Source organism: Myxine glutinosa, chromosome 4 (assembly GCF_964187855.1).
Source record: "Myxine glutinosa chromosome 4, kmMyxGlut1.1, whole genome shotgun sequence".
NCBI lineage: Eukaryota > Metazoa > Chordata > Myxini > Myxiniformes > Myxinidae > Myxine > Myxine glutinosa.
In genome coordinates, this window is record NC_136264.1 from 81,447,471 (window position 1) to 81,467,229 (window position 19,759).

Consider the following 19,759-nt stretch of genomic DNA (forward strand, 5'->3'; position numbering starts at 1 on the left):
ACATAAACACACACACACAGTCTAACACACGCACAGTCTAACACACGTACACACAAACACACACACAGTCTAACACACATACACACACACACGCAGTCTCACACACAGTCTAACACACACACACACACACACACACACACACACACACACACACACACACACACACACACACACACAGTCTAACACACACACACACACACACAGTCTAACACATACACACACACACGCACACACAGTCTAACACACATACACACACATACACACACCAAAGTCGTAGGCAGCATTTTGAACAGGGACGGAGGTCGTCCAAGTGTCATTGGTAAGTTAACCCAGAGGGTAGAGACAGAATGTTATTCTGACAAGTAAGATAAACAATTTAAAAATCACAGAATAAGTGAGTGCTGAGGAAATCAATTTATTACTGCGTGACGGTGAGTGTGGTCGTGCGATACACCTCCTCCTCCAACGCCCTCACCCCCCCTCCAACCTTCCTCATCCCACTCCTCAAACCCCCTTCACCCACCACCCCCAACCTCCCTCACCCCACCCCCAACCTCCCTCACCCCACCTCCAATCCCCCTCACTCCATCCCAACCCCCCACACCACCTCAACCCCTCTCACCTCCTCTCACCTCCTCACCGCCTCACCGCCTCACCCCACCCCTCAAACCCCTCACCCCACCTCTCAAACCCTCCTCACCACACCTCCCCCAACTCCCCTCACCCTACCCACCGCCCCAACCCCCCTCACCCCACCCGCCCAGCCTCCCCACCACCCCTTCCCCAACCCCCCCACCACCCCTCCCCCAACCCCTCACCACACCCCCCAACTCCCCTCACCCCACCTCCAACCCCTCACCCCACCCCCAACCCCCTCACCCCACCCGCTCAACCCCCCCCCCCCCAACACCTCTTCCCCAACCCTTCTCACCCCACCCCGGGCCAGTCCGACCCTACACACACGCGTGCCCACCCCAGACTTTCTCCAAACCCTCCCTCCCGTTCCATCCAATCGTTTTCCCTCTCAACAGGGATGTCCCGCTCGCTAACCCGCCCGCTCTGTGCTCTCGGCTCGACGCGTCCCCTGCGGAGCTTCAGGAAAGACCGTTTGCGAACGCGCCTTTCCGAGTGCGTCTGCAGAACACAAACCGCTAGAAATGACGCGTGCGAAGGGGTGGGGAAGAAACTTCAAGCGATGACGTACAACTCGCGCCGAATCTATGGGACAGCCAGGTACACCAGGAGCCGCACGTGGTGGTCCTTGTATTATAGTTATAGCGATGTCCGGATATAATTGAGAGTCGTCGGGCGGGCAGCGGGCAGAGGGAGCTGAGCCAGGCGGAGCAGCACGCGTTGTGGATTTTGAGCGGGAGAGTGAGAAGAGAGACAGATATTGGTGGTGATGGTAGTTGTGGACCTCCTCGTGCGACGCACCATGCGGTGGCTCTTCTGGATCGTAGCGATGCGCGTGCTCAGTGGCTCGCTCGCACGGACACGCGGCAGCTCGCACCTCCATCCCCACCAAGGCAAGGAGGCCGTGTCCATGTCTGTATCCATGTCTATCTCCATGTCCGTGTCGATGTCTGTCCATGTCTATGTCTATGTCTGTCCATGTGTATGTCTATGTCTGTGTCCATGTCCGTGTCCATGTCCGTGTCCATGTCCGTGCCCATGTACGTGTCCATGTCCGTGTCTATGTCTATGTCCATGTCTTGTCTCTGTCCATGTCTATGTCCGTGTCTGTCTGTCCGTCTGTGTCCATATCTATAAATGGAAACTGTTGATGTAAGAGGCTGGTGCTTTTAATTGGCCTTTCTCAGAGATGGCTGAATGGATCTTGGTCAAACTTTCAGAATTTCATCAGCGAGTGCCTGGGAGCGTTTTAGGCAAAAAAAATTAAAATAATAATATTAATAAAAAAATTGTTTGAGTTAAATTTGTTTTAGGTAAAAAATAATAAATATATTTATACATCGGAAATTTTGAAAAAAGAAGAAAGTTCGATTTTTTTTGGATCTTTAAAAAAAGCGCTCCATAGTACCTGATGCTTTGTACAGTAGCTATGTGAAAGGTAATATTAAATTATACGCGATTATTGTGTGTGTGATATAATAATATTAAATACAAATTTTCCTCAGTGGGTGGGTGTATTGAAGTGTTTTTGACACCTACAAAAATAGGAAAAAAAACAATTTGATTCTTCAAAATACCAACAGGTTTAGAACATCAACCTGGCAACGACAAGGACTCCTTCCTGCTAGTGTTGTATAAATTTCACCCAAACCCCCTCCTCCCTTAAATCATGCCCCATCCCAGCTGTCCTTTGGGTGGTCCTGATGTTCCAACCCACATTAACATGACCTTTGGGTGGTCTCTGCCGTTAACGTGACCTTTGGGTGATCTCTGCCGGTAAGGTGACCTTTGGGTGGTCTCTTGCTTTAAGATGACCTTTGGGTGATCTCTGCCATTAACGTGACCTTTGGGTGGTCTCTGCCGTTAACGTGACCTTTTGGGTGGTCTCTGGTGTTAACGTGACCTTTTGGGTGGTCTCTCGCATTAAGGTGACCTTTGGGTTGTCTCTTGCTTTAAGGTGACCTTTGGGTGATCTCTGCCGTTAATGTGACCTTTTGGGTGATCTCTGCCGTTAACGTGACCTTTGGGTGGTCTGTGGTGTTAACGTGACCTTTTGGGTGGTCTCTTGCGTTAACGTGACCTTTTGGGTGGTCTCTTGCGTTAAGGTGACCTTTGGGTGGTCTCTGCCATTAATGTGACCTTTGGGTGGTCTCTGGTGTTAACGTGACCTTTTGGGTGGTCTGTGGTGATAACGTAACCTTTTGGGTGGTCTCTGGTGTTAACGTGACCTTTGGGTGGTCTGTGGTGTTAACGTGACCTTTTGGGTGGTCTCTCGCGTTAAGGTGACCTCTGGGTGGTCTCTGCCGTTAACATGACCTCTGGGTGGCCCATTGTATAACGCTACATGGAGATCTCACAATCCTCCCAGCACTCGTCTCATTTGTGCCCAAAGTCACTTTTCTGCGTTTCTCTACATGTACTTCTTAACATACACGATGTTCCGACACAACTTTCATCTCCACAAATCATGGTCGTCGACTTAGTACGTGTACACTGGGTTTGCGATGGTAATTTGAGGGCATAAAATTGAGAAAGAGGACGATATTGTGGGACGAGTGGGGAGACAAGTTTGGGAGGAGATTGGAGTAAGTAAGAGGAGGGAGGAAAAGGAAGGGGGAATAATGGTGGGAGTGGTCAAAATTCCTGCATTTGTCTACATAATAAATATATGGCCCCCGATGAACTGTTCACATAAAAAAAAACTATGGCCAAAAAATGCAAAGGAACACTGATACCTGATATAATGCATTGTAGTGGTTCCCAATGTGATTCCCTCAATATTCAAGATCTATTTCATGTACTGGAGCTTGATCCTCTGCCAGCACGATTTGTCCTAATTTTCATCTCCTTTTTGCAGAGACCTTTCTGAAACAGCTAAAGGCCTATGAGATTGTGACACCAATAAGACTGGACGACGCTGGTGAACCATATCCGGAGGAGGTGCACTTCACACGCCAAAGACGGAGCCCCGACCGTGCCCATGGTCTACCAAATAGGACTCATTACCGGCTTGCTGCATTTGGCACAGAATTTCACCTGAACCTGACGGCAGACGCTTCCTTCATCGCACCGGCCTACCTGCCGCTCCGTGGCCATGCACCGGGCAACTTCACGCTTTCTGGCGCATCTGAATTGGAGGAAAATGAACATTTTCAGGATGAAGAAGTGCTAGCAAACGAGGATGTACGTCATTGCTTCTACTCTGGCCACGTCAATGGTCGAAGCAAGGATGTGGCCGTCCTGAGCCTCTGTGCCGGTTTGGTACGTAATGCTACCGTCTTCTTAAATCTTATACCTGATGGACCAATTTGCTTGTCTATTTTGTTTGTGTGAGCAAAGACACCACCACAACAGGTAAATGAGAGAAATATATTTCAACAAATGTAGTGAGGGCTAGCTGGGCTGGCAGGATGGCCTAGAGGTATGCACGCTCACCTGTAAGCCGTCTAGCCTGGGTTTGAATCTCGACCTGTCTACAAAACTGCCGTCCTGGTGTTTCACAGGCAGAGTGATTCGTCAATGTGTGTGTGCCGTCCCTCGGATGGACGTTAAACGGGTGTCCCGTCTGCCGCCATTAGCCGGTAGATGTTAAAGATCTCACGGTGTCCTTTGTGAAGAGTAGGCGAGCCATCACCGACACCAGAAACAAATTCCAAATTCCTGCCCTGACCTCCTGTATCGGAGTAGCGACCGATCCAGATAATCAGTGGCAACTTTGGCAGTACCAACACTCTGCATAGGGTATGTTACATGATGATGATGATGATGATGATGATGATGATGATGATGGGGATGGATGACGAAGGTAAGTCATAGTCATGTGGGGGAGTGGGTCACACACACACACACACACACATGGGGGAGTGGGTCACACACACACATGGGGGAGTCCATCACACACACACACAGGGGAGTGGGTCACACACACACATGGGGGAGTGGGTCACACACACACATGGGGGAGTGGGTCACACACACACACGGGGTAGTGGGTCACACATACACACATGGGGGAGTGGGTCACACACACATGGGGGAGTGGGTCACACACACACACACATGGGGGAGTGGGTCTCGCACACACACACACACACACGGGGAGTGGGTCTCACACACACACACACACACACACACACACACATAGACAGGGGAGTGGGTCACACACACACAGGGGGGAGTGGGTCGCACACACACACACGGAAACTCGTGCGAAAACACAAAAAAAAAAATTAATAAAGATTTCACGATTTTATTTCCTGTATCTATGAAACGCGTTTTCTTTGGGCGGTGTATAATCGCCCCAAACGAAACAGGCATTACCTGGTTACAAAGTAAAACTAGATTAAAACCAAACGTTATTAATAAATATTGTATTCCATAGTTAGTTTACATTATTATGTACATGTACATTCATACCATTCTTGGCTTCTGCAATATTTATGTCGTATAAACCTGACTGGCTTTCCTGAAGGTATCGTCACGTTGCTTCGATGGAGAAATCTCCATTCAATTGTAACTAATACAATGCTGGACCTAAGGCGTGCAAATACCTGCCACCTGTCTCCATAGCTCGGCACGTTTCGAACTCGTATGGGTGACTACTTCGTCGAACCACTGCTCCTGAAAGATGGCTGGCTTGGGGAAGCGGCCCAAGAACGCAGCAAAGCTCACGTGTTGTACCGGCAGGACGCTTTACCATCTCATCACACACCGTCTACTCAGCAGACATGTCACACTGAGGGTAACAACTCTGCAACAAATCACAAATATGATTATGTACTCGTAGGTACCTGCGGAATACCGCTTAAGGTAAAATGTGACTTCAACAACACTATGCAAACAACAATTTAATACATCATGAGAATTTCATATTGTCTAGCTATGTGCCTCCTAAAGGTGATGCTTGATTAAATCAACCGCTCCCATCCAAGTCCTCAACCTCCCACACTCCTCCAGACCTCAAGTCCTCCAACTCCCCACACTCCTCCAGACCTCAAGTCCTCCAACCCCCCACACTCCTCCAGACCTCAAGCCCTCCAACCCCCACACTCCTCCAGACCTCAAGTCCTCAAACCCCCCACACTCCTCCAGGCCTCAAGTCCTCCAACCCCCCACACTCCTCCAGACCTCAAGTCCTCCAACCCCCCACACTCCTCCAGACCTCAAGTCCTCCAACTCCCCACACTCCTCCAGACCTCAAGTCCTCCAACCCCCCACACTCCTCCAGACCTCAAGTCCTCAAACCCCCCACACTCCTCCAGACCTCAAGTCCTCAAATCCTCCACACCCCTCCAGACCTAAAGTCCTCCAACACCCCACACTCCTCCAGGCCTCAAGTCCTCAAACTCCCCACACTCCTCCAGACCTCAAGTCCTCCAACCCCCCACACTCCTCCAGACCTCAAGTACTCAACCCCCAATCTCAGGGCTTGAATCCCCTCCCTACTCCAGGTCTTCAAACCCCATCCCCACTCCAAGTCTTCAACCTCCCCCAAAGCCTTAACCCCCCTCTCCTAACTCTCTGCCCCTCTCTGGCCTCACCCAACGCTCTGTCCTCCCCTCCCACTTTCCCCCATTCTTCAAACCAAGAGGGCATTTTTACATCATTACATATTATTTCTTCATTACTTCATTAAAATGGTGGAATATTTAACTATATATTCCCATGCCATTCCCAACTTCACCTTCCCATACCTCCTCATACTCTGCTTTTCCACCTTCCCAAGTTCTCCTTTCACTCCATTCACAATCTCGGTAGCAGCGAGATATGTCTCACGAGAACAATAATCCAAACTACCTTCCGGCATCAGGTTTCCATTCACAATCTCGCGAGATATGGTACCGTGGACATTCCGTCATCTTGCGATATGCGACGGAGGGACAGACAGACAGACAAGCATATTATTAGGTAGATATTCCTGCATATATTGAGTCCAACAGAATCACGCAGAGGTAACACACCCACCTTTGAGCCGTCTGGTCTGCGTTTAATTCTCGGCCCGACTATAAACGATCAGATTGGTGCTTTGCAGGTGGGGAATTGCATCACAAAGTGGACTATCCCTCAGTTGGACAGTAAGCTGGGTCTCCTGTGTACGAGAATTAGCTGGACATTAATGGTAGTTGTGTTATTGCCGGCATCCCAAACAAATTACAAATCCCTGCCTAAAATCGGTTCCAGTCTTACGTCAGCCAGTTGAGGAAAGATTTGAACCAAAGCTTATCTCCAGCAGTCAAGACAAGAAAATGGAAATAATTTTGGCTGTTTGTGTTGTAGTAGTAGTAGTAGTAGTAGTAGTAGTAGTAGTAGTAGATGTAGGTGTAGTAGTTGTAGATGTAGTAATAGTAGCTGTAGTAGTAGTAGTAGTAGTAGTAGTAGTTGTAGTAGTAGTAGCTGTAGTAGTAGTTGTAGTAGTAGTAGCTGTAGTAGTAGTAGATGTAGTAGTAGATGTAGTAGTAGTTGTAGTAGTAGTAGTTGTAGTAATAGTTGTAGTAGTAGTAATAGTTGTAGTAGTAGTAGTAGTAGTAGCTGTAGTATTCGTAGTTGTAGTAGTAGTAGTAGATGTAGTAGTAGTAGCTGTAGTAGTAGTAGCTGTAGTAGTCGTAGATGTAGTAGTAGTAGTAGATGTCGTAGTACTAGTAGATGTAGTAGTAGTAGATGTAGTTGTAGTAATATATGTAGTAGTAGTAGTAGTAGTAGTCGTAGATGTAGTAGTAGTAGCTGTAGTAGTAGTAGCTGTAGTAGTCGTAGATGTAGTAGTAGTAGTAGATGTCGTAGTACTAGTAGATGTAGTAGTAGTAGATGTAGTTGTAGTAATAGCTGTAGTAGTAGTAGTAGTAGTAGTACTAGTAGATGTAGTAGTAGTAATAGATGTAATCGTAGTAGTAGTAGTAGTTGTAGTAGTAGTAGTAGTAGTAGCTGTAGTAGTAGTAGATGTAGTAGTAGTAGATGTAGTAGTTGTAGTAGTAATAGTTGTAGTAGTTGTAGTAGTAGTAGATGTAGTAGTAGTAATAGTTGTAGTAGTAGTAGATGTAGTAGTAGTAGATGTGGTAGTAGTAGTAGATGTAGTAGTAGTAGTAGCTGTAGTAGTAGTATATGTAGTAGTTGTAGTAGTAATAGTTGTAGTAGTAATAGTTGTAGTAGTAGTAGATGTAGTAGTAGTAGATGTAGTAGTAGTAGTTGTAGTAATAGTTGTAGTAGTAGTAATAGTTGTAGTAGTCGTAGATGTAGTCGTAGCAGCTGTAGTAGTAGTAGATGTAGTAGTAGTAGTTGTAGTAATAGTTGTAGTAGTAGTAATAGTTGTAGTAATCGTAGATGTAGTCGTAGCAGCTGTAGTAGTAGTAGATGTAGTAGTAGTAGATGTAGTAGTAGTAGATGTAGTAGTAGTAGTAGATGTAGTAGTAGTAGATGTAGTAGTAGTAGTAGTAGTAGCTGTGGTAGTAGTAGTTGTAGTAATAGTAGATGTAGATGTAGATGTAGATTGATATGATATGATATATGATATGATATGATATGATATGATATGATGATGATATCTGCATTCCCAGGATTTCTCAGTTGGTTGGTAGCTCATTTTTAGTGCAGCACGTATGATCGTAAGAGTAGCTACGTCAACCGTAGCCGTATTCAATCATCAGGTGTTTCCGGTCATTTTCATGAGCAGGTCAATCCGAACCGTCACTCCAACAGATTCAGTGCAATCATTCGCGACGTTCGGTGGTTCATAACTTAAGGTTGTTTTTCGACATCGGCTTTTTCCTTGTCGCAGCCATCGATCTGATTGACCGATACCGATTGCCCATTCGAGTTGCCTTTGTGGAGCACATCATAACATCGATGTGAAAAGGCCTCGCCGCTCCTGCCTGCCTTACCACACCGCCTGTTCCTCTGTAGTCGCCAAAATCTTAGCCTTGGGGGACGTGCAATTTCTAAGCACAATGTTATGTCCGGACCATTACCAAAAAACATGAAAGCCTTACCAGCCTTTGTAATTCTGCTATTTGCTTTTTGATCGCAATTACCAACCTTTGCCAAGAAAAATTGCTGATGGATTTTGAAAACTTTGCCAAACGCACTCCAGCCGCAGCATGATCATGGCAAAGGTTTGCTTTTGTGTCAAACTGCCCTTCCGCCCTGCAAACACACGCACCAAGAGTGCAACTGATGTGAGAGATGGGATAGGTGAGGGGTAGAGGGATTCATCGAAGATTTAAGGGGACGTTGTTTTTAAGTCTTCCTTATTCGTAAGCCTGGAATGGTCAGATTATAAGACATTTTGAGAGATTGGATTTGAGAGTTTTGTTTAGTGTCAGCATCAAACTCCTTCATTGTGACCATTGACATACGTGAGCTTCCAGCATTGTAACAAGCTCTTTTTAGATATGTTTGAATATTATATTTTCTCTTCTGTAAAAGATTCCATGTCATTGATGGTTACGAATTTCGATTTACTTGTTGGTCCTGATAGTCCTTCCGTGATGTCTTTAGAAGTAGTTAACAATGTGCCAACGTGGTGCCCTATTTCAAGTTTCTCAGGTTTTTCAAACTTGAGTTCGATTCATCAAGTAATTTGCCCCTTAACTCAGCAAACATATTGGCCTACATTTTCCTGGCTCTTTTTTTTTCAGTTTCTTTTTTTTCTTTTTTCAGTGTCAAACTGCATTTCTTGATCTTTTGGCTTTTTAGTTGTTTTTTTTTTTTTTAAAGCTTTTTTGAAGTGTCAAAAGAAGCAAAGTTTCTCTTTCGTTCCTCTTGTGCAAATGTTTAAAAAATGACATAATAGGTAATCATGCACATTTCTCAAAAGTATGTTTTAAATGATCGAATAATGAAACATTACATCGCTAACAATACATGTCCCACATCTGTTTCGTGAATGAACACTAACAAAGGTTTACATTGAAGGCAAAGTGTTACACAAACTTGCACAGCACCATTACATACAATTAGCCTTTGGCGTTTGATGAGGGTCTGACGAAGCGTGCGCTCCATTGGGAAGCAGAGGGAACGTGAATGGGATTTGGGGGGGGGGGGGGGGGCAGGTGAATTCGGAAGCTGAACAGACAGGGCCCCATACGTGGGGAGTCACCCAAGAGGCCAGTGCTGCATATAGGTCACATCGCAGATGTTCGAGTGTTACATATCTATGATATGCTCATAGGTGGGGGGGCTGCTTAGGTGAGCGTTTGGTGTGTTTTAAGCAGAGACGTACACGGCCCGCAAAACTTCACTCCTAGGCCTGTTGCTCGTCAAGTAGCTTTGTGTACTGTCTGTTGTGTACTGTCTGCTGTGTCTCTCTGCGTGTGCCATTGATGTATTTCCCTGCTAACTGCTGTTAATCAGTCGCTCCAAGTGAAAGATGTTAAAATGTATCGGTTACTCTGTTTTCATTCTTTCTTCCTTTCAAATCTATAATTTCCATTGTCTAAAATCTACATCCCATGAATAGCTGGATAGTAGGCTGATCTTTGACAAAAGGACAACAGTGACCTTAGCACGGTTGAGGTGCAGTTTTACCACCAAGCCAATTGCTTCACGCTTTTCTCAGCCAGATCGACTTGGCCATCCATGGTGATGAACCACCCTTAGAGGCCATTTTCCCCCGCAGAGCGGGGGTTGGCCTTTTTCGGGCACTTTGATCCCCTTTTTTGAAGCAATGTTTTATGGCCGGATGCCCTTCCTGCCACCCAACCCTGTTAGTCGCCTCTTGCGACACACTGGGAATTACCACTGAACGGGTACTCAATTTGCGGACCTCGGAAGGATGACAGGCTGAGTCGACCCACCTGGCGTTAATTCAGCGATCGACCGGGATTCAAACCCAGGATCCTTGGATTCCAAGCCGGTACCCTAACCGCTAGGCCAGCACCAGGCTAAGCCAAACAATCACGGTAATATCACGAAAAAACAGTGGGAAGATGCAAATTTTTTAAAATGATGCTTTTCGGGTCATGTGTAAGACTGCCCCGGAGCCAGCAGGCAAAGTATATTCTGTGAACCTAACTTGGGGGACATGCAGTGAAGGCTGCACCTGCAAGGAAAAACATGAATGCTGTATTTGTTACAAGGAAGTTATTGAGAACATTGTTGCTGCTGCTCAAATTAGTCTCACGTGTAAATCATCGGATTTCTGGTTTGTTCCCAACGGTTGGGTGGTTTCATTCACATACGCGTATTATGGAAGCTCAGTTTCACGTTCCTCTAAAACGGTTTTCCCACATACTGGATGGTGCCTGGGTTGGAATCTAAACTTTTCCTCACGCCATTTCAGAAGACCTTGCTGTACTTTTTGTGTATATTTTTTTTCTGAACAACGAATTGGCCCCATATGCTACTTCTTGGCCAGTGCTAGGCTGTTCTTTTTGAGGTTTTCCGCAATATTAGACCGTTACTGGCCCGGCTGAGTATGCCATGCAAAAAAGTCAAATCAAGGGAAATGACCATCGGGTGCAGTGCCCTTGTGGGGTTTGTGGTCTTGACGTATTGCGAAGAAAGATCACCACAACAAGAGAAGGCCTCTGAAAGGGTTTTTTGGCAAAGGCTGGAATGGGAGCCGGTAGGAGGGAGATAAGGGCCTTTAAAGTCCAACAGCGGTTTTTATTTTTTATTTTGGCACACTGCTTTGGATTCATGCAGACAAGGTGGTTCAGGGCATGCGGCATGACTATGACAATCGGAACAATCTTTCAAACCTGACTTCAGTTGATTCAAGAGTGCTGCGCTGCACGATACAGTTTAAATCATTTCATACCATTTGAACACACACTTTGCAAACACGACAGACGTATCTCAAGCATTTTGATTGAGTGCCGCACACTTTTCACCGGTATCTACTATTTAAGAAAGATGTTGGTCTGTGTGTCGGCATTTTTCTCAGAGTTGGCTGAACGGATTTTCGTCAAACTTTCAGAGTTTCATCAGGGAGTGCATGGGAGTATTTTTGGCAAAAAAAAAAAAAATCGCTCCATAGTGCCTAAGCCTTTTAAAATTAATGACAGTTATATACAAGTACACATTCGCATAAGTGAATACAAAACAATCACCAGACATTTGAATACAAATAAATCAAACATTTTCGGAAGTATATGAAGTTGGTGGTACGGCTTCTTCTTCTTCCTGATCAACATCACACTTAACTCAGAAACGTGATGAATGCCACATTCACCCACCAGCATATATATGAACCCCCTTCCTCTCCTGCCTCCCCCGCCCCTCCCTCCCCTCCCCTTCCCCCCTCCCGCCCCTCCCCCTTCCCCCCTTTTTCCGCACTCCCCTCCCCCTCCCCCTTCTTCCCCCCTCCCCCTCACCCTTCTTCCCCCTTCCCCCCTCCCCCTTTCCCCCCTGCCCCCTCCCCTTCCCCCCCTCCCCTCCCCCTTTCCCCCCTTCCCCCTTCCCTCTCCTCCCCTCCCCTCCCCCCCCCCGTCCCGTCCCCCGCCCGGCAACGCCGGGTACTTCTGCTAGTATTATATAAACTAGGGCATGCCCGTACGTGGGTGCCCGTTCCTTGCCAAAAAAAACAAAAAACGCTACCCGTACGCTCTACCCCGCCCGTACGCCCGTAAACAAAAAAAACAACGCTCTTCGCTTCCGCCCTTCGCTCTGACTGAATTGGGAGAAATAATGCGCATAAGAAATCGAGAAATTATTATTTTCTCTGGAAGAAATCGAATTACGTACCGTAATGGCGCACGCGCTGGGCTCAGCTCGCTCTCACATCGGCCACGCCTACGCAATAACGCGTTCTGTGATTGGCTGCCGGAAGTGCAGTCCTCACTGTCCGGAAGGTCGCAAATCGCAGTTACGATGAATCGCAAATTAGTTTTAATTAGTTTTAAAACATAGTTTAACGGCAACATAGTTTGCCGACGGGAAATAAATGAATACGCTCTCAAATGTGCCATCCGAGGCAGAGTCTGTTCGCCACGTTCGGCGCACGTGATAGCTCGCTGCTCTCTGATTGGTTGAATCGTTTTTTGGACATAGCTCGGTAACTACTTCTGCGATTAATTTAAAACCTTGAAAAGGCACATCCTCGGGCCCCCAGCAATATACCTGGCAAGTTTCAAGTATATCGGACCGGTAGTTGTCGAGAAACAGCGGTCACAGACAAACATACATACAAACATACAAACATACAAACATACACACAGAGATTGCTGGAATTATAGATAGATAAGGAAACTTAATTTATTTAATATTATTTTAATTATTTATTCATTTCAAGTAGTTTTTTAAAGAATTTATTTTATTTATTTTTTAAGGATTGCCTGCAACAGTCTTTTTTTATACAAGAACTTGTTCATTGAAAATACTTAACTTAAATTTGGGTGTCTGGTCCTGCACAAATCCTGACAGGATGGTGCAAAGGTAGTAGTGCCCTTACCATTTTGGACTGTTTAGTTTGAGTTACATTCTCGAACCGACTACAAACTTACGGATTGAAGCTGCACATGCAGGGTGTTGCATCACAAAGTGCTCCGTCCCTCGGATGGAAGTTAAGCTGGGGTTCCATTTGCTCGCATTATTTGGTGGACATTAAAATTCCCATTGTCTTTCAACAAAGAGTATGAAAGTTATCGCCAGCACCCTGGCCAAATTCAAATTTCCTGTTCTGGCTACTGCGGGGAAGGCAATTTCAATACACCAATTGTAATTCTTGCCATGTGACTGTGGCAGCAACACTGGGTCTGCCTTCGGCTCGAGCACTTTATATACACCTTTAAATGTATGTATGTATGTATGTATGTATGTATGCATGTATGTATGTATGAATGAATGAATCAAATGTATAAAGCTTGACCAATGCCGACATTGGTGGCTCATACAATGTCTTCAGTCATGCACGTTGTTGCTCAAGCGCAGTACGGTGCACTTACATTTTAAAGTTTAAGTTTTTTGTTTCAACTTTCAATGGAGATTAAGCCAGACAACCAAATGATCTATGCATTGCAAAGGAAGCTTTACCTTTGTTTACTTTTGAAATACTTGACATTGAGCTAATACATCTTTGAAAATGAAATGCTTGTTTCAAGGGAACCTCACCAAGCTTCATCCTCTTCAGCACAAAGCAAGGAAGCACAGAGGATTTGGCTCTCATTCGAGAAACTCGAAAACGCCTTCCCATCATAGTCAAGCTCCCAAGGAGATGTCCTCTCCTGCACGAAGAAGACAGAAGCGTTTCATGTCATACCCACGTTATGTGGAGGTTATGGTCGCCATGGATTCTCAGATGGAGCAGCACCATGGAAGGAACTTGCAGCACTATATCCTCACCCTTATCGCCATTGTAAGCTACAGCACGCTTTTGCTTTCTCCTTCCATCAAGTCATTCTCTTTCTTTGTCTCGTAATCTTTTTCTCTTTTGTTCTCGGAGCGCACGTGCGAGCAGCGATTCGTTATCATCTGGACTGAATGTAATGTTGTCGAGACTTGTCACGCAGTTCATCGCCTGATTCTTTACAGGTGGCTTCGATCTTTCGTGATCCAAGCATCGGCAACCAAGTTAATATCGTGCTGGTCAAACTCATTGTGATTCACGACAAACAGGTAAAAGATGTGCATTCCTTACTTGGTATAAAGTTACATTTAACACGTGCAGGGTCATTGTTATTTTGGGGAGAATTTCGCTGCTGCAATCTTGTTTTGACTGCAGCTAATTCTTACATAGCGACCAATAATGGTGAATATCAACGAATACTCTTACATAGCTACCAATAATGGTGAATATCCACGAATACTCTTACATAGCTACCAATAATGGTGAATATCCACGAATACTCTTACATAGCTACAAATAATGGTGAATAGCCACTAATACTCTTACATAGCTACCAATAATGGTGAATATCCACGAATACTCTTACATAGCTACCAATAATGGTGAATAGCCACTAATACTCTTACATAGCCACCAATAATGGTGAATATCCACGAATACTCTTACATAGCTACCAATAATGGTGAATATCCACGAATACTCTTACATAGCTACAAATAATGGTGAATATCCACGAATACTCTTACATAGCTACCAATAATGGTGAATATCCACGAATACTCTTACATAGCTACCAATAATGGTGAATAGCCACTAATACTCTTACATAGCTACCAATAATGGTGAATATCAACGAATACTCTTACATAGCTACCAATAATGGTGAATATCCACGAATACTCTTACATAGCCACCAATAATGGTGAATATCCACGAATACTCTTACATAGCTACAAATAATGGTGAATAGCCACTAATACTCTTACATAGCCACCAATAATGGTGAATATCAACGAATACTCTTACATAGCTACAAATAATGGTGAATATCCACGAATACTCTTACATAGCTACCAATAATGGTGAATATCCACGAATACTCTTACATAGCTACCAATAATGGTGAATATCCACGAATACTCTTACATAGCTACAAATAATGGTGAATATCCACGAATACTCTTACATAGCTACAAATAATGGTGAATAGCCACTAATACTCTTACATAGCCACCAATAATGGTGAATATCAACGAATACTCTTACATAGCTACCAATAATGGTGAATATCCACGAATACTCTTACATAGCTACCAATAATGGTGAATATCCACGAATACTCTTACATAGCTACCAATAATGGTGAATATCAACGAATACTCTTACATAGCTACCAATAATGGTGAATATCCACGAATACTCTTACATAGCCACCAATAATGGTGAATATCCACGAATACGCTTACATAGCTACCAATAATGGTGAATAGCCACTGATACTCTTACATAGCTACCAATAATGGTGAATATCAACGAATACTCTTACATAGCTACCAATAATGGTGAATATCAACGAATACTCTTACATAGCCACCAATAATGCTGAATATCCACGAATACTCTTATATAGCTGCCAATAATGGTGAATATCCACGAATACTCTTACATAGCTACCAATAATGGTGAATATCCACGAATACTCTTACATAGCTACAAATAATGGTGAATATCCACGAATACTCTTACATAGCTACAAATAATGGTGAATAGCCACTAATACTCTTACATAGCCACCAATAATGGTGAATATCAACGAATACTCTTACATAGCTACCAATAATGGTGAATATCCACGAATACTCTTACATAGCTACCAATAATGGTGAATATCCACGAATACTCTTACATAGCTACCAATAATGGTGAATATCAACGAATACTCTTACATAGCTACCAATAATGGTGAATATCCACGAATACTCTTACATAGCCACCAATAATGGTGAATATCCACGAATACGCTTACATAGCTACCAATAATGGTGAATAGCCACTGATACTCTTACATAGCTACCAATAATGGTGAATATCAACGAATACTCTTACATAGCTACCAATAATGGTGAATATCAACGAATACTCTTACATAGCCACCAATAATGCTGAATATCCACGAATACTCTTATATAGCTGCCAATAATGGTGAATATCCACGAATACTCTTACATAGCTACCAATAATGGTGAATATCCACGAATACTCTTCCATAGCTACCAATAATGGTGAATAGCCACTAATGCTCTTACATAGCTACCAATAATGGTGAATATCCACGAATACTCTTACATAGCTACCAATAATGGTGAATATCCACGAATACTCTTACATAGCTACCAATAATGGTGAATATCAACGAATACTCTTACATAGCTACCAATAATGGTGAATATCCACGAATACTCTTACATAGCTACCAATAATGGTGAATAGCCACTAATGCTCTTACATAGCTACCAATAATGGTGAATATCAACGAATACTCTTCCATAGCTACCAATAATGGTGAATAGCCACTAATGCTCTTACATAGCTACCAATAATGGTGAATATCAACGAATACTCTTACATAGCTACCAATAATGGTGAATATCCATGAATACTCTTACATAGCTACCAATAATGGTGAATAGCCACTAATGCTCTTACATAGCTACCAATAATGGTGAATATCCACGAATACTCTTCCATAGCTACCAATAATGGTGAATAGCCACTAATGCTCTTACATAGCTACCAATAATGGTGAATATCAACGAATACTCTTACATAGCTACCAATAATGGTGAATATCCATGAATACTCTTACATAGCTACCAATAATGGTGAATAGCCACTAATGCTCTGACATAGCTACCAATAAGGGTGAATATCAACGAATACTCTTACATAGCTACCAATAATGGTGAATATCCACGAATACTCTTACATAGCTACCAATAATGGTGAATATCCACGAATACTCTTACATAGCTATTACATATTACATAGCTATGGTCTTCATCAATGATCTCTCTGACTCTCTTGAAAATCCTCTCTATCTCTTTGCTGACGACTCTACTCTCTGTCGCTCCATTCCTCATCCCTCAGATCGGCAGTCTGCAGCCTCCTCACTCTCTGCAGACCTGGACAAAATCACAGACTGGGCAAACAAATGGAACATGTCTTTCAATCCTGATAAATCTCACACTCTTACGATGTCTCTCCGAAAAGACCGACTGGAAAACCCTCCCATCCACTTTCTGAATAATCCTCTCCAAGAAGTTCTGTCACTCAAGCTTTTGGGTCTCACTATTTGCCATGATCTTTCCTGGGAAAACCACATTTCAAATCTGGCCTCCAAAGCCAGTCGCCGACTGGGCATCCTCCGTCGTGCGAAGTCCTTCCTTGGCACACCTGAGCTCCTCACCACATACAAGGCTTTCATCCGCAGCTCTATGGAATACTGCTCTCCCCTCTGGTCTGGTGCTCCTGCCTCACACCTAGCCCATCTTCACGCTGTTGAAACCAAAGCGTTCAGAATCATTGGAATCTCCCGCGATGAAGCTAACTCCAAGGGCCTTTCACTCACTCACCGCAGGCAGGTTGGTGGTCTTTCCGTCTTCTACCGACTCCTCTCTGGCCTTGCCCCCCCAGCCCTCTCTGGGATCTGTCCCCCAAATATTCCTACAGGTCGCACAAGATCTGTCTGCAACCCTCTTATGGTTAAACTGCCAAAATCAAGACTTTCTGCTCACCTTCACTCCTCTTTTCTCCCGCCTCTGGAACAAACTCCCTCACTCTCTTCAATCCCACTCCACCCTCCAGGTCTTTAAAACAGCTGTTCACCACCATCTCTTATCCTCCCCCATCCAAAACCTTGATCTTTTCTACCCCCGCTAATTTCGGTCCCCTTGTGTTTTATACCTTCCCCCCCCCACCCCTCCCCTTCCCATGCCTCCTGCCCCCAAGCCCTCTCCCTCCCACACTTCTCCCTGCTCTCAAATGTTGTGGTTGTGTGCTTCCCCTTCTCTCCCCATCTTGTATTCCGCTCCCTCATTTTGTATATTTTGTTTGTCTGGTTGATTTGTTTGTGAAATAAATGTTAGCTCTTTCACGAGCCTCGATTCAGTATACAAAAAAAAAAATTAAAAAAATAGCTACCAATAATGGTGAATAGCCACTAATACTCTTACATAGCCACCAATAATGGTGAATATCCACGAATACTCTTACATAGCTACCAATAATGGCGAATAGCAACTAATACTCTTATATAGCTGCCAATAATGGTGAATAGCCACTAATACTCTTACATAGCTGCCAATAATGGTGAATAGCCACTAATATTCTGACATCGCTACCAATAATGGTGAATAGCCACGAGTACTCTTACATAGCTACCAATAATGGTGCATAGCCACGAGTACTCTTACATAGCTACCAATAATGGTGAATAGCCACTAATACTCTTACATAGCCACCAATAATGGTGAATAGCCACGAGTACTCTTACATAGCTACCAATAATGGTGAATAGCCACGAGTACTCTTACATCGCTACCAATAATGGTGAATTGTCACGAGTACTCTTACATAGCTACCAATAATGGTGAATAGCCACTAATACTCTTCCATAGGTACCAATAGTGGTGAATAGCCACTAATACTCTTACATAGCCACCAATAATGGTGAATATCCACGAATACTCTTACATAGCCACCAATAATGGCGAATAGCAAATAATACTCTTACATAGCTGCCAATAATGGTGAATAGCCACGAATATTCTTACATAGCTGCCAATAATGGTGAATATCCACGAATACTCTTACATAGCTACCAATAATGGTGAATCGCCACTAGTACTCTTACATAGCTACAAATAATGGTGAATAGCCACTAATACTCTTACATAGCTACAAATAATGGTGAATAGCCACTAATACTCTTACATAGCTACCAATAATGGTGCATAGCCACTAATACTCTTCCATAGCCACCAATAATGGTGAATCGCCACTAGTACTCTTACATAGCTACAAATAATGGTGAATAGCCACTCATACTCTTACATAGCTACAAATAATGGTGAATAGCCACTAATACTCTTACATAGCTACAAATAATGGTGAATAGCCACGAATACTCTTACATAGCTACCAATAATGGTGAATCGCCACTAGTACTCTTACATAGCTACAAATAATGGTGAATAGCCACTAATACTCTTACATAGCTACAAATAATGGTGAATAGCCACTAATACTCTTACATAGCTACAAATAATGGTGAATAGCCACGAATACTCTTACATAGCTACCAATAATGGTGAATCGCCACTAGTACTCTTACATAGCTACAAATAATGGTGAATAGCCACTAATACTCTTACATAGCTACCAATAATGGTGCATAGCCACGAATACTCTTACATAGCTACAAATAATGGTGAATAGCCACTAATACTCTTACATAGCTACCAATAATGGTGCATAGCCACTAATGCTCTTACATAGCTACCAATAATGGTGAATAGCCACTAATACTCTTACATAGCACCCAATAATGGTGAATAGCAACTAATACTCTTACATAGCTACCAATAATGGTGCATAGCCACTAATACTCTTACATAGCAACCAATAATGGTGAATAGCCACTAATACTCTTACATAGCACCCAATAATGGTGAATAGCAACTAATACTCTTTAGTCTAGTAGGAAGGCTAGGTCCCCCTGCACCCCCCGGAGATATACTTCTAATCAGTGTTTCTAGATTGGAAAAAATGTGTAGAAAATGACTAGCTATG

General features: G+C 43.9%; 1 protein-coding gene across 1 annotated transcript in view; it reads left to right on the forward strand.

Annotated features, from left to right (window-relative positions):
- The first annotated feature begins 1,188 nt into the window (after positions 1–1,188).
- LOC137424913 (A disintegrin and metalloproteinase with thrombospondin motifs 9) overlaps positions 1,189–19,759 on the forward strand; it is a 218,665-nt gene continuing 200,094 nt past the window's right edge. The window contains exons 1-5 of the mRNA XM_078776082.1: positions 1,189–1,526; positions 3,491–3,894; positions 5,203–5,374; positions 13,665–13,918; positions 14,095–14,178. Coding sequence (XP_078632208.1) covers positions 1,403–1,526; positions 3,491–3,894; positions 5,203–5,374; positions 13,665–13,918; positions 14,095–14,178 — 1,038 coding nt within the window. The 5' untranslated portion in view covers positions 1,189–1,402. The remainder of the gene's footprint in view (positions 1,527–3,490; positions 3,895–5,202; positions 5,375–13,664; positions 13,919–14,094; positions 14,179–19,759) is intronic.